General features: G+C 45.5%; 2 protein-coding genes across 14 annotated transcripts in view; one reads left to right on the top strand and one right to left on the bottom strand.

Moving 5' to 3' along the window:
* The window catches only part of LOC134409982 (major facilitator superfamily domain-containing protein 1-like), a 319,448-nt gene that overhangs the window by 269,203 nt on the left and 34,976 nt on the right, over positions 1 to 15,269 (top strand). The gene's annotated exons all lie outside the window — the stretch shown is intronic.
* MAPK8IP3 (mitogen-activated protein kinase 8 interacting protein 3) overlaps positions 1 to 15,269 on the bottom strand; it is a 72,350-nt gene that overhangs the window by 54,234 nt on the left and 2,847 nt on the right. For 9 of the 13 annotated variants that reach the window (XM_063143602.1, XM_063143604.1, XM_063143603.1 and 6 more), the window contains exons 2-5: positions 6,833 to 6,953; positions 5,143 to 5,213; positions 3,996 to 4,087; positions 225 to 248 (exon numbers count right to left, since the gene is read on the bottom strand). In XM_063143602.1, coding sequence (XP_062999672.1) covers positions 225 to 248; positions 3,996 to 4,087; positions 5,143 to 5,213; positions 6,833 to 6,953 — 308 coding nt within the window. The remainder of the gene's footprint in view (positions 1 to 224; positions 249 to 3,995; positions 4,088 to 5,142; positions 5,214 to 6,832; positions 6,954 to 15,269) is intronic. The other 4 variants (XM_063143606.1, XM_063143611.1, XM_063143613.1 and 1 more) reach the window with 1 other exon arrangement.

The raw sequence follows: 15,269 nt of genomic DNA, 5'->3' as shown, positions 1-15,269 counted from the left end.
TGATTCGAACTCAGGACATTGTCTGTTGTTAAACGCATGTTCCTGCCCGATGTGACTGGGGAACGTTTTCTCTTTGGAAACCAGAGGAACAGGCGTTCCCACCTCCACTCACCAACTCATCCCGTGTCAATACAAAAAAAGCAAAAGCGACTAAAACAGATGTTCGCCTGCCAACAGCCCCCCACCCCCAACACAGACAGCTTCCCCACCACCACCAAATTTACCTTTTCCTCCATGACTGGCGGTGACTGAAGTGACAAACAGAGAGCAGCCAACACAAGAGAGAGGTAACAGCACAAGAAGCAAGACAAGAGAACAACCATTAGAGTGCAAAAGTCATGCAAGCACACGTACACATGTAGTTTTGCTCATACAAAATGCTGGCTTGAGCAGGGATGGAAACATCGACACCCAGTCTCACAAACATGCGGGTGGGGGGGCGTTCCGGAAGACACAATGAGACATAGACATACAGTCGCACCCAGAAGCTGACACCTGACCTAAGGTGGTGCCTGTCTCTTTAAGGCAGGGGCGGTGGGTATCTTTTCAAGGAAGCTCTTGGGGGAGGTGCATCCTATTGGTGGGCAGGGCCAAAGGAAAAAGAAGGTGTGGCCAAAAGCAAAAGAGGCAGGGCTAAAAACACCAGCACTTTTTAGCTTAAAACTCTCACTGCCGGAAACGAAGGCCCTTTCTGCACCAAAGGGTTATCCCAGGAAAAGGGAGGGGTCATCCCTGCCTGCTCCCAGGATCCCTTGTGAGTCGTTTGGATGCACAGGGATGATCCTGGGACGATCCCGGAGAAAAAGTCAGGTGTAGAAACGGCCTAAATCTTAGGAGAGGGATTTCAGCCTTCTAGAATGAAGGGAAACTGCACAAAAGCTGGGGAAACCATCTATCAGCGGTCGGGAAGAAAAGGGACGAGGCTGGAAGAAGGGGGTGTGGCTAACTGGGGAACCCTGGGGGACCAGATAGGGACCCCGGGTTGGGTAGATTCCGCCCATGGGCTTGAGGCTCAACACCCCTACTTTAAGAGCAGATTGGCAGTAGGCATTTCTTTCAAGATGGTGGAGTTGCTTGGTCTTCCCGTTTGACCCTATGCGGGTGCACACCTTTCTTCTAGCCCCGCCCCCTTCTCTGCCTGTGCTGCAGAAGGGGGCGACCGCATCGCCAGCAGCATCAGCACAGAACGTTTCCCCCAATGGATCTTGCATTTCAGAGATTTCGCCCAGTTCTTCCTCTCCTTGGGTTGGAGGGTTTGGGGCGGGTGGGATGAATAAACGTCTCCCCTAGCCCACCTGGTTTGTGCTACGGGGAGGTCTCCGTCCGGATTATGTTTGCTAGCATTTCCACAAAGGAACACTCCCATGTGCAAAATCTAGGAAGAACGCAGACTGCAAGTGCGATGAGCTCACGCGTCAACAGAAGTGAGCCGCGAGAAATGCACAACCACCCCCCCACCACGCCAGAAAGCGCAACAGCATACACAAATAACCTAGAGAGTGGCGGGATGTATTGCACATGCACACACATGCACACGTATCTCACTGAGTGCGCAACATGTTCTCGCCTCTCTAAAAGGCTGAGCAGAAAGAGACACACAAGAAGCCATATGGAGTGTGGAGGGGGGGGGGAAGTACATGGTGGAACAAGAGCTCCGCTCTTAAACCGTACGCGCGCAATGCACAGCCTGGCATGAAGGAAAATGACCTCTGACTTTAGTTAGCTGGTCACGAGGGATTCATGGGCAAGGCGCCCCCCTCCCTCATGTCAAAATCAAGGGCCATGAAATGGCTAGCCAGAACAAAATTCCACTTTAAAGAAGAAAAATATTTGTTCTTTGATAGGAAACGGGTCCATCGAGTAGCCTTTACCCGGCTTCGATTCGAGCTGATGGACACAATGATGTTACAGGGTAGATTCCAAGGCATTCCATCGAAAGATAGACTATGTACATGTGGCAACCCTGAAATAGAAGATTTAGCCCACTATTTACTTGAATGTTGTTTATATTCAAAATGTAGAGAACGTTATCTATCTATGTTTTTAATACGCATGAGAGACTGGACAGCCAAGGATAAATTGTCCTTTCTCTTACGTGGTTCTAACTATTTTGTGACCCAGAGGGTTGCTCTCTTCGCTCTTAAAGCAGCCAGCATAAGGAAAAAAGAATTAGAAAAAATGGATTAATTAATAAGTTTTTATCAAATGTTGTAATATACGTGGGGTCTTATTAACTGTTAGTCATATATAATGTATCATTTACGAACTGTATATTGTTTTAAAATTTTAAATCATAAATTTTAAGTCTGTTTTTAATGATTATGTGATTTTTTGAAATGGTCAGAAGACTTATTCAATAAAGGTATTCGTTCATTCATTCATGCCAGGACTTTAGCCCATGTGTGGTCTCTCTTCCCAGGAAGCAAGCCCCACCCACCCCTGCCAGCACCCAGAGGGACTCAAAAAAGATGGCTAACATGTCCAGTGCAGAGCAAGAAACTGGCCATGCTGTTGTCTCCCTTATCTCATCTATGGGATGGTCCGTCGTAATATTTTTATTTCCCTTCCTCCATCCCAGGCCCATCCCGTCCTCATCCACTGCATAAGAGCACATTTGGCTGAAACCAAAGGACGGCAGTCTTGCGGCTGGAATCATTCTGAACCTCATTATGCTCCACTTCCCACTGAGTTCGGAGTGAGGGGGGAGAGGAAGGAACACGACGTCTGCCAGTGTTGTGGCTTCTGGCAACCGTACTTTACGACTGCTTGCTGGCGGCTACTGAAAAGCCAGGCTTCTACTAAAGGCAGCCTTCCCCAACGTGTTTCCTTCCAGATGTTTTGGACTACAAACCACATCATCCTTGGCCACTGGCCATGCTGGGTGGTGTTGATGGGGGTTGTAGTCCAAAAAAACTGGATGATTTAAGGGGAGGGGGGAATTAGATGCTAGATTGGGCCGTGGTCTTCAACCTTTTCGGACCCAGGAACCATCATTAACTCCAATATGTGACCTGATACCCACTAATTTCTCCCACTTTCATGTGCCCATTTTTATTCTCCCCCTTTTTCTCTTTTTTGCCTGTAAACTCTTTTTTTCTTCTCTGCCTTGTTCTCCAATGTCTCCTTCTCTCATTTGGTTTCTCATCCTTTGTGAGGTGTAACAAATTAGTTTCTGATGATACTACCGTATTTCTTCGATTCTAAGACACACTTTTTTCCCCATATGAACATCTCTAAAAATGGGGTGCGTCTTAGAATCGCGGGTGCGTTTATTATTTCTTAGAATCAAAGCTTTTTTTCTGTTGGTGGTACTGAAATTAGTGTGCGTCTTACAATTGAAGAAATACGGTATTCTGAGGCTTGGGGTCAGCACCTTGGAGAGCCCCTTTAGAGTTCTGGCTGGTTCTGACTGAAACCCAAAAAGGATTCACAGCCCCACCGAAATCGGGGCCACCAGCCTCCACAGGTGAGATCTGAAGCAGAGACGTGGCTGGTCCCTGGAGTCGGTTTGTCATCCTTCCCATAGCCGCCGTGTTCTCCCCTGTAGCCTCCCTTTCCCCCCAGCTGTTTTTGCTGTATCATCAGGGGAAACATCTGGAAGGAGGAGGGCTGCAAAGGGGGGGAGCAGCCCCACTCCTCACACCCCTGCCTTGAATTGCACTCTCCCCCACCACTTTGCAAGCCTCAGACAAAGACCTGGGAGTCCTGGCCAGGCTGCCACCGAAGAGCCCTATTGAATCACCCGGCTCAATGTCCAGCAGGCTCGCAAACAGCTCAAAGGCACCGTCTGTCTGGAATAGACATCTGGTTGGCAAATAAATCCAGGAAGCCAGACGCGAAGAGGAAGATTGCTACATCTGCCAGTCACTCAGAGAGCACATGCAAAGGGCCAATGGAAGCCTGGGTTACTGCGCCCCCAAAATGCACACTCACAGCTCAGAGGCCACCAACGTTCTCTCAGATTGGGGGGGGGGGGAGCCAAGATGCAACCCTACCTCCTCCCTGGCAGACCGCTCTCGTTTTGGCTATTTCCGGCAACCTGCTGCATCTTGGAGCGCTCAATGTGTTCCACGTAGGTTTGGATCATCTGCAAAAGGAGGGGGGAAAAGACTGCTGTCAACCCAGATCCCAAATGGCCCAGGAGGCAAATCTGTCTCTCCGGGGCTCCCCCCAAACCCCGCCTCCTTCCCCAGGCCCCTCCCCTTTCCCCTAAACCACCCGTTTGACAGTTTCTTGGCTTTAGCCCCTCCAAATACCACCCCACCCTTTTCTTTTTCCGCACAACCATTTCTTCCAAAGCCATTTCCTTGGAGGACAGAAGAACTGGCGACACTGTGGCTCTCCTCTATGGACTCCAACTCCCATCAGCCCCAGCCAACTGGGATGATCAGGGATGATGGGAGTGGGATTCCAGCAACACGCTTTTACATCCGCAGCATGTCTTTTCTCCAAACACGTGGAGCAGTCCCTCGTACTACAATTCTTAGTGGCTCCGATGCTGGTTTCTCAGGTATGATGTGAACATCGCTCAAAACAAAGAACTAGTGCTTTTTTCCTCCTCCCTCCCAAACCCTTTTCCTCTGGCGTCATGGCTTTTTGATTGTAAGACCAAGTCTGGGGACTCCCTGATTCTTCATAACTGTAAGCCACTCTAGGGGCCCTTTTCTTGAGTAAAGAATGGGGTAAAGAAGCTTTAAATAAAGAAATAATAAAAAAACTTTTCCTTCAAAGTGCAGGTGTCAGGAGAGAAATCCCTGCTTGCAAGGATGAATGCTCTTAACCCTTGAAACAGTCCCTGCCGTCAGTCTTACTATCAGAAAGACACGGTGTAAAAGGAAAGGGGATTTGGAGAGAGGAGGAAAAAAGTAAACAGAATATAGAAAGTGGCGCCAATTAGACGCAGACACCTCTTGACACTTTAAAACACACACACATATTTGGCATCCCGTAATCTATCTCCCAATTTGCACATACAGCAGCCTTCTTCAACTTGGTCCCCTCCAGGTATGTTGGATCACAACCCCCATTGGCCATGTCGTCTGGCTACGATGGGAAGTGTAGTGCAACACATCTGGGAGCTGCCAGGCTGCATTCGACTGGTGTCCACCGTCCACACCTAGAAAAGACGAGATGATGAGATACCTCTGTGTGGCGTTGGTGAAGGGCGTTGTACTCTTTCTTCATTTCGGATTCCCTCTCCTCCAGCCGCGAAACTGCTCATTGAAAAGGTAGAGGGGAACAGATGAATGGGGGGCAGGGAGGAGAAAGAGAAATTGATCTATCAATTCCAGGAGGAAAACAACAGTCCAAAATAATATTCAGGAGGACTAAAAACACAATTACCAAATTGCTGCCTTTTACACCAGATGAATGATGATGATGACGACAATGTTTGCTATTTCATTTCTATACCACCCCATAGCTAAAGCACTCTGGGCAGTTTACAACAATTCAGAAGTCTGAGAGTGATTCCAGATGAGGCTTTTATGATACAAGCGCCCTGCCTCGTTCACAGGGGGTCCAAACGTCATTGTTGTCTTCCGTTTGTAAACCTGCCATAATTTTTCCACCACTTCTTCCATCTTTTTTCTTACCAGAAAAAAACTGCACAATGCCTTTGGATCAGTAATGTTAGGAGTCATCTAACTGGAAGCACCTTAAGTTAACTACTATTGTCTCCTTGTTTCCAAAACCGGAAACACTCACAAATAAGTAGAATTCCCCTCCACCTCTGCTTAAAGTGTGGCCTTTGCACTGGGTTCAATCCCCGTCACCTTCAAGCAGGTCTGGGAAAGGCCCCCATCTGGAACATAGGAAGTCGTCTCTTGGCCAATCTGGCATGGAATGAGTTAATAGAAACCTGGTATCCTCCAGATGTTCTGAACTACAATTCCCACAATCCCATTGGCCATGCTGGCTGGACCTGACGGAAGTTGTTCAAACTTCTGGAGGGCACCAAGTTGCTTATCCCTGTAGTACAGCCTAGTTTTCTACATGCCTACTCAGAATTGAATTGCATTGTTTTCGTGGAGCGAACTCCCAGGTAAGTATGTACAGGACTGCAGCCAGAGTCAACCATTTGAACCTGAAATGGCAGAGGGCCCTGAAGCAGTAAGTGATGCACTGTCATGATCCCAGGTGTCATGCCACCACTGGAGATATCTTCAGAGGAGGAGCCAGAACCTTCAGAGCCAGTTAGCCCCTCAGAAGACCCTGGCGCTAACCAAGATGGTCTGGGACCGTCAGGGGTGATGCCTTCGAATCTATCTCTTGGGAGACGGAGAGAGGGATTTGAGGCCACACAACCTAGCCCCTGAGAAGCTGGTACCTTAATATCCATAATAGGATGGTGGCCAGGCGAAGGAGTGCTCGTTTACCGAAAAGGACTACTCATGAGTCTCCTCTTAGCTGATGCAGCTGAGCACTGGGTGGGGCTCTAGCAGCTTTCACTTGCAACCTGAAAACTACTAAAAACAAGGTATGACCTTAAGCTCTAGTCAATGTATCCTGTTTTCTCTGTGTGTTTGGACCTCTGTGCTACTGATCTCTACCTGACTTGGCTTTTGGACTGTGGTTTTACCTGACAGATCTCCTGGCTTTTGACCTTGGCTACGCCTAAGACCTCGCCCTAGAAAAAATCCCTGTGTCTGGTAAAACTGTGCTTGACACATAGAAGGCTAGTGTACGCAATTTACTATACACAATTAAACAAACATACACAAGAGCACCAGATTTTTTTCAGATGCGAACTGGACATTTTCTGAGGCGAGTTACCCCATCCAAATTAGCCTAATATGCATACCCATGTCTACATGGCATTTTTTCCACTTACTCTGGTCCGCATAGTTCTTGGCCTTCAGCTCCAGCTGCCGTGTTTGAAATTCAAGGTGTTCGACCTGTATCTGCAGTTCTTTCTTCTCCTGTTCCAGCGCATCTTCAAATTCAATGAACTTCTGCATGGGGCCAGAACAAGCAGAGAAATTGGAAATATGTGAGTGGAAAGCCACAAACTTTGACTGGACAGGCAGGGCCAACCCAAGACATCTGGGGGCCTGAGGCTGAGCAGTAAACAGTGCCCCGTCCCACAAAACCCCCATAAGCTCCTCTCCATGGTGGTAAAAATACAACAGTAATAAATAAAGATCTAACGATTTTCTGCCCTTTTCATGCCACCTAAAAGCAGTGGCCTGAGACAACTGCCCCACTCTGCCTTATGGTAGGGCCGGCTTCTGTCTGATGGGTAATGCTTGTCACCTGCAATACAATTTTAATGCAGGGACTCTTCCAACTAAGCATCGGATCATGTGACAACTGAGGTGGTACAGTCCTGCCAGAGATCTGAGCAAATGAATGTTTGAATTGGCCCCCAGAGGAGTTAAAAGCAAGGAGGGACTCACGAGAAGTATAAATGTATACTTTTACATTATGATTTGTTCTCATCATAAAACTATACAAGTTCATGGCCAATGGGATTTTGGGAATTGCAATTCAAAACATCTGGAGAGTACCAGATCACCTACCCATCCGCACTAGACCTTGGCCAACCTTCCCCAACTTGGTTCCCTCCAGATGTGGATGATGCAAGCTGCAGTCCTCACACTTACCCAAGTTGGGGAAGGCTAAACTAGGCCCTTCAGATCAGAATCTTTGCCTAGCTCCTTTCTGGCATTAATCAGATCTTTGAATTCTGAGAAGCCTTTGACACACTTTAAATTGCTTTTTGAACCTCTGCTGGTTATTTTAATGGACTTTCAATTGTTTTAAATCATTTTAAAATTGACATAATTGTTTTACTGCACTCTTTGCTGGATGGTTTTAGATATGTTATCATGAGCTGCCACAGGCTAGAAAAGTGTGTGTTTGTGTCTGCATGTGAAGTTTTGAGGCCTGCAGAGGGAAGATAGTAAGATCAGGCCTGGGGTTTTCTGTTGGGAGAGGGTATCCCTGAGTAGTTCCATTTCTCCGGTTAAGTTTCATTTCCCTGGTTAAGTTCCATTCTCCCAATTAAGTTTCAATTCCTGAGTTAAGTTTCATTTCTTCCGGTTGAAACAGGACTTTCTGTTTTGGGGGAAGAGGGTATAAAAGAGGGAGAGAGCCAGCCAGGGCAGAGCATGAAAAGGGCAGAGCATGAGAAAGGAGCAGAAAGAATCAGCCTGAAGAAGTCTAGGTGCAGCTTAGGGTAAAAGAATTTGCATTTTTGCAACTTTTATTTCTTTTTAATGCCCTTTGTATCACTCAGCTCTATTGACTAAATACCTTTAATTGTAATTTTCTCATTTTTACATATTAGTAAAACTGTTGTGTTAAACCTAAAGTGTTTGGTGTGTCACTCGCCCCACGTCTACAGTCTAAACCCCATGTTTTTGGGACAGGGAAGGTAAAAGAAGGAAGGTGGGACTTTTAAGGAGGCAAAATATCCTTAAAGAGTTGCTCAAGTGGTCCAGGACATAGAAGGAACCTTGAGTGTGTGTGTGTGTGTGTGCACGCTTACATTTCATGAGTAAAATAAATTAATAGACTATACTGCTTCTTACCCCTCCAACCTGGCACTAATAGCAGGATAATAAATTATACCAAATAAGCAAACTAATACAAATATGCTATATTAATTTGCGTACACAGCTTATTTCACACGCACCAAGGACTTATTTTTGGTGCAGGGTTGTGATTTGATTTCCTCCACCAGCTTTGGTTATTATTCCCATTCTGAAGATGAGAAACTGAAGCCGAACCACTTCCCCAGAGCCAAAGAGGCAGCAGCAGAGATGGGATGTCCCAGCCTTTATTCCAAAGGACACAAAGAGCTCCCAAATCTTATCTCCATACCGCTCAACTTTCCAAGGACACTAGCTTAATCCACTGGCTTCAGACGCAAATTCTTGGTACATTTTCAGGTGCAAGCACATGCGCAATGGTGTTTTAAACACTATTTGCCTCAATTCTGATAGCAAAAAGCCCAAGCCCTCAAAAACCATAGCAAAATTAAATATAACACGTTAAACCAGCAATTCAAAACAGCTTCATCTTACTTGTCGTCTTTATCAGCTTCATTTCACCTGCAGTCTTTTTTCAGCTGCACCTTCAAGTGAGATGTTATGGCCTACTGACTGCAATCAGAAACCTTCACTGAATCAAAATCACAAACTTTTTAACATGAATGCCAGTTTTATTCTGACCGGCCTTACTGAATTTGCCATTTGACACACTGCGTCAAACCCTTACATTTAACTTCTTTTTAAATACCTGCTGTTGTTTTTCTCGTTGCTATACTCGCACGTGAAACCGCAAACAACATGCCAGCTGCATGCTGGACTCAAGCCAGCAGCGTGGTGCAGCTGCTAAAAAGGCTAAAGCCATTGTAAGCTGCATTAACAGAAGCATCGTTCCCAGATCACGAGAAGCAATAATTCCACTTGATTCTGCACCAGGCAGGCCACATCTGGATCATTGTGTCTCACTCTGGGCACCATGGCTTGACAAATTGGAACACACCCAGAGGATGATGGCCAGGTTTGCAAGCAATCTGGAAATCAAGCCCTATAAAGTCCAAGACGGAGCAATGGTCTGATTCAATATAAGGCAGCCTCTTATGGGGAGGGCACCAGTTTGAGGAAGACTGGACTAGAGATCATAAAATAGGAGAGGCAACCTTGTTTTTATTTTACTTTAAAATGTGTATCCCGTTCCTACACGCTGCAAGCATTAGGATATTAAAATGGCCCATTAACGTTTGTAAAGATTTGCCCTTTGTGCTTATTTTTTATTTATTTATTTATTACATTTTTATACCGCCCAATAGCCGACGCTTCCCGACCCACGGAGAGCAAAGCAAGGAACAAATCTTGCAAAACTGGAGTCTGAGAGCAGAAATATTTGTGATGCAGGGATGCAGAATTGGAATACAGGGGTGGGGGAGACAGGCACAATAGAGGCAGTTGTATCACCCCCCCCCCCTTCAGAAAAATACTATGTTAAAAAAAATGTTAAACACACACAGCACCAGTATCACTCCTCTAATCAAAACTGTGGTTCTTTAAATTACCAAAATGAACAGAATAAGATCCAATCATAGTTCTTTCTCCTGAATCTTGAGTTAACTTGAATACACTGGGACTTACTCAAGTTCACATGCGTCAGAGTGTCCTGCAAATCGTTACTTTCGCTAGCATGCTGCTATAGACCTCACTGGGATTACACTAAAGTCAGGGTCAAACCAACTTTAAGGTTGTAATCCTACACCACAGCATTCCCGAACCTTGCACCCTCCAGATGTTTGGGACCACAACTCCCATCACCCCTGCCTGCTGGAAGGCTAAGGCTGTTGGGAGCCAAAGTCAAAAACATTTGGAGGGCCCCACTTCTCTGGGAGAAAGTCACAATGCCCACAGCATAACCTGCTTTTGAGGAGACACAGATAGGACTGTGCAGCGCTCATCTGAGAGTTTAAGCATTACTCTCTTTGGGGTATTGTATTTTTTTGAAATCCCGACCGTATACCTTGGTGTCTAATGCACACGGCCAAAGCCAGGAAGCAACAACAGCAGAGGCAAACTGAGTAAAGTGCAAATAAATAATTGAAGAGCAGAAAGGCACCACTAAAGCCCTTTTGAGACACGTTTACGGGCAGAAGAGAGCATCCTCTGGAGAAGGGGCCTCGTGGGCCCCGTACCAGCACGGATAGCACAGAGAGGCATTCTCAGAGCTGATAGCTTCAGGAATTTCATACATGGGGGTAGGTGGGAAACGTCCACAATGGGGGGTGGGAAAAAGTTTGAAGGAGACCCCACAGGGGAAGACGGTAGCTTAATGGCAACACACATGCTTTGCGTGCAAAAGCCCCCCAGGTTAGAGTGACCAGATACAAAAGAGGGCAGGGCTCCTGCAGCTTTAACTATTGTGATGAAGGGGGCATTTCACCAGGTGCTGCCTGCATACAAATGACACCTGCTGAAATTCCCTTTCCTATGCAACTGTTAAAGATACAGTTGGTTCCTCCTTTCCATAGGGTCACTTTACACATATATTGCTGTTCAGCTTTCTCTTCCCAGCTTCTAAGTCAGCAAGTATAACAACAACTCCAGAAAGCTTCATTGATTGTTTGACCTCAGTTCGATCCCCACAAGACTCCCACTGACATATGCAGTAAAATCCTGGATTCTAAGACAAAGATACAGCTTATTGCCCTGATTTTTCTGGTCTTATCGATAATAATACAAACAAGAAATCCCACCTATCCCCCCTTTTTATATATATATAAAGATGACCTTCCCTAACCTGATACTTTCTAGGTGTCTTAAGATTTCAGTTCCCATCATCCCCAGCCAACATAGGAACATAAGAAGCTGCCTTATACAGAGTCAGACCATTGGTCCATTTAGCCCAGTATTGTCAACAATGACTGGCAGCAGCTCTCCAGGGTTTCAAGGAGGATTTGCCCAACTTGGAGGAGCCGGGGATCAAACCTGGAACCTTCCGCATGCAAAACATGTCCTCTATCACACTGAGCTATGATGGGCGGTTCACAATACTACACAAAAATTAGAAACCACAGATCCATTATAATAAAATTCAGGGGCTGTTCAGACAACATGCTAAGCCATGGTTAGGCCGCTAACCCTTTTGCAGTAAATGGTTTGTGAGCATGTTTAAACCATGATTATGTAGCCATCATGGTTAGGAATGGTTCACATGACATGCTAAGACATGGTTCACACGACACGCTAAGCCATAATGTTTAGCCCAAAATGCTTAACCACGGTGGCTTAGCATGTTGCCTAAATGGGATCACAGTATAAAAATTTTAACATGCAAAACTGAAAACCGTTTAAATAGCTCAAAACAATTTCAATAAACAATTTCAAGACTTAGCCCTGTTCAAGACAGTTGACATAAATGGTCCATGATATGCCATTAAATGCCTAGGACTAGAAGGCAGTCTTACCCTGGTGCCAAAAAGATGACAGTGTTGACGCCAGGCAGGACTCAGTCGGGAGCCACCACTGAGAAGGCCCTCTCCCTTGCTTGGAGGTGGCACTCGGAGGAAGGCTCAGATGTTGATCATGATGTCCAGATAAGTTCATTTCAGAAGAGGCAGTATCCAACACATCTGGAGAACACCAGGCTGTGTTTGGTTGTGGTGGTACTTTCTTTTGTCGGTCCTGAATTGATTGCCCATCAACTCTACTGGATGACCCCCAAGTTCTACCATAATGGGAAAGAGAGAACAATTTCTCTCTACCTCCATTCTCCATGTCATGCATGACTTCACGCTATCTCCCAGCCTTCCCCAACCTGGTGCCCTCCAGATGGGACTTCAACTCCCATCAGCCCCAGTCATCATGGACAATGGTAAAAAAAAACTTGGGAGTTGTAGATGAAAACATCTGGAAAGTACCAAATTGGGGAATATGGCTATATACTAATAAGAAACAAATTTGCTGAGTACCAATCCATATGTATGGAAAACAGTACCACCCATACACAAGAGGGGGATATTAGCAGGCTTTGGGGAACCCAAATGTTTGCAAAAGTATATTAAAAAAAATTGAAGAAAAAAACCCAAAGAGATCCAAAGGAGCCCAATGGCGACTGAGCATTGTAAATGACCACAAACCAGTGGGGTCAGATCTACACCAAGCAGGATATAGTACTATGAAAGAAGTATGAAAGCAGTAGATGGTATGTGTCAATGGGCCCCAACAGTTGTCAGTGCAACTTCAATAAAGTAGTAGCGTAGCTCCTGCCCCTTATATACTGCTTTCATACCACTTTCATGGTGCTATATCCTGCTTGGTGTAGATCTGGCCTGGGTGTCTGTTGAGGGAGGACAGAAATGGAATTGAATATCCTTGAAAAGGGTATGGCAGACTGGCTGGCAGCAAGAGCATTCCACCCTGCAACATTTTGTTGCAAACCCCAATCATAAACTTTATCTGTGTGTGTGTGTGTCAGTCATCTATTCTCTAAAGAATAGGATGACTGACACACACACAGAGTCAAAGATTTCAAACAAGGAAGCAAGGAAAGAGAAGCCTGAATACACTGCCCTGAAGTCACACTACGAGGATTTTTCACGGGCTGAGTTAAGATTTTCACAACTGGGAGGGTTCTCATTTCACTACAAAGAATCCTACAGAAAGAATAAGGGCGGCGTGTTTGCCAAGAAGAGTCTGGCATCAGCCGGGCAAGGAAAACGCAAGGTTAATAGCATGCAAAGAAAAATGGCAAAGTAACCAAATGGAAAAATCTGGAGGGTTTGGCCATCCGCATACCTAATCAATCTGATGCTACTTAGGAATTGGAAATGGGTCGTCCCTCCCAAAGCTGTCTGCAGGACGGATGTCTACGAATAAGAGTATGGCTCTAAAAAGAAAAAAATAACTTTACTGCAGAAGCCTCAACATTGGACAGATTCTCCTTTGCAAGTCACGATGGCCAACAAGTTACAAATTTCTACTTGGGGAAGGACCAGCACTCAGTGGCAGAGCAAACATTTCACCTGCAGAAGGTCCCAGGTTCTGTCTCTGTCATCTCCAGCTAGGATCAGGTGACAGCAGAGGGATTGAAAAAATCTGCAACAGGTTCAAATGATTTCGGATTTCTATGGATCAGATGTGTGGATTCCACAGCGGACCGGCTTTTTTCCGAGCTGCGTGAATTCCGCAGACTTGCAGACCATTTTCTTTTTACTTTTGGGGAGGGGGATTTGCGGATATCTGCACTTGCACAGTTGTGAATGTGGATTGACGTTCTTGCACATCACTTAAAGAGCCTTTTAAGAAATGCAATTCCGTCAATGCGAGGGGAACGGAAAGAAAGATGCCTGACAATCTGCCAAACATGGGCAAAACAGATTTAACAAATCGTAATAAGAAAGACTTCTTTCTACCTGAGACCACAGAGAGCAGCTCATAGGCAGAGCTGACAATACTGGGCTACAGGGACAAACAGTATGCATAGGATGTATCAGCAAAGAAGGATGCCAGCTAACAGAGTTTCTTCTTCCCCAGTCAATCAGTTCTGACAGTTTAATCTTCTGGAACAGCTCTGGTAAAAGATGATACACCCTCTCTCCATTGGATAAAAGCTACTGATTTACTATCGGACATGAACCATCTTCCACAAATGCGATGTGCATGTCTGTATGTTGTAATCCACCCAGAGAACGTTGGTTATTGAGCAGATTAAAATATAATACATTCATTAAATAAAATAATAAATAAATCCCTGGATTCGCCTTTAAAAAAAAGGATCAAGTAGTAGTGGATAACAAAGACAAGTGCTGAAGTCCCTGAAGCACTACTGCTAGTGTAAGTAGGCAATCCATGTGTGTATGTCTGCGTGTTGTATATTTCTGCTACCATTGTCCATTCCTTTGGGCAGAAAATTGTACAGATGAAGAGAGGTTAAACATACTTGCTAACAAGTAAACATCAGCTTTCTACGTCCATTCATTTCATACGCTTGAGCAGTAACTTGTTAATCTTTAACCACCTCTTTTCTAAGGTTAAAGATGCTTGGGCCGTGATGCAGCCAAACCTCAGCGCATTTACTTCCCAATGGTTTTAACAGGAGGAGTTAGGCTGCAAGCCTAACCCACTTACTTGTGAGCAAGGACTGCTGAACTCTGAGGGGCTTCCTTCTGAATAGGACTGTAATGTTAAGTACTCATCCAATTTTTCCCTACTGAAATCAGTGGGACTTTAACAGCACAATCTCAGCATGCGTAGCAAGATGTTCCACTGAGTTTAGTTTTGGCAGAATCATATCCCTAATACTTTATGACCTCTCCTCCAATGGAAAAGCAACATTAGAACCATCAAAAATATTAAAGGATGCCATTCTGCGGGGAAGGAGGAGAAATTTGATGGCTTGTTTCTAATTTAGGCAAGCTTAAGAGGAATCATATAAATATGCTTGCGATTAACTGGCTGGCAGAGAGCATTAACGGCAAAAGCGCTTTTAGAGAAAGATGTCACGGAACCATTTGCGTGTCCTCATTCTCTTCCAAGCCTCTCGTGCATCGGTTCATGGCTGCCAATCTTGTTCCTAGCTGTGCCGCCAGGTAAGGGCTATGACGTGGGACCCGGGCGTCAGGAGCCCAAGGGACCAGAAAGAACGACCTGAGCCAATTGATTTAAGTGAAAGGGACATCAAAGGATGATGACGTGAAAAGAAAAGAATGAACCACTCCAGCATGGCTGTATCCTCAGCCCAAAATATTCCTGTGCCCTCAGCGCCACTGGGCCTCACCAGATAGCAACAATGAA

This window comes from Elgaria multicarinata, chromosome 17 (assembly GCF_023053635.1).
Source record: "Elgaria multicarinata webbii isolate HBS135686 ecotype San Diego chromosome 17, rElgMul1.1.pri, whole genome shotgun sequence".
Classification (NCBI taxonomy): Eukaryota; Metazoa; Chordata; class Lepidosauria; order Squamata; family Anguidae; genus Elgaria; species Elgaria multicarinata.
Note: the sequence above shows the minus strand (reverse complement) of the source record. Positions and strands in the feature narration are given on the sequence as shown.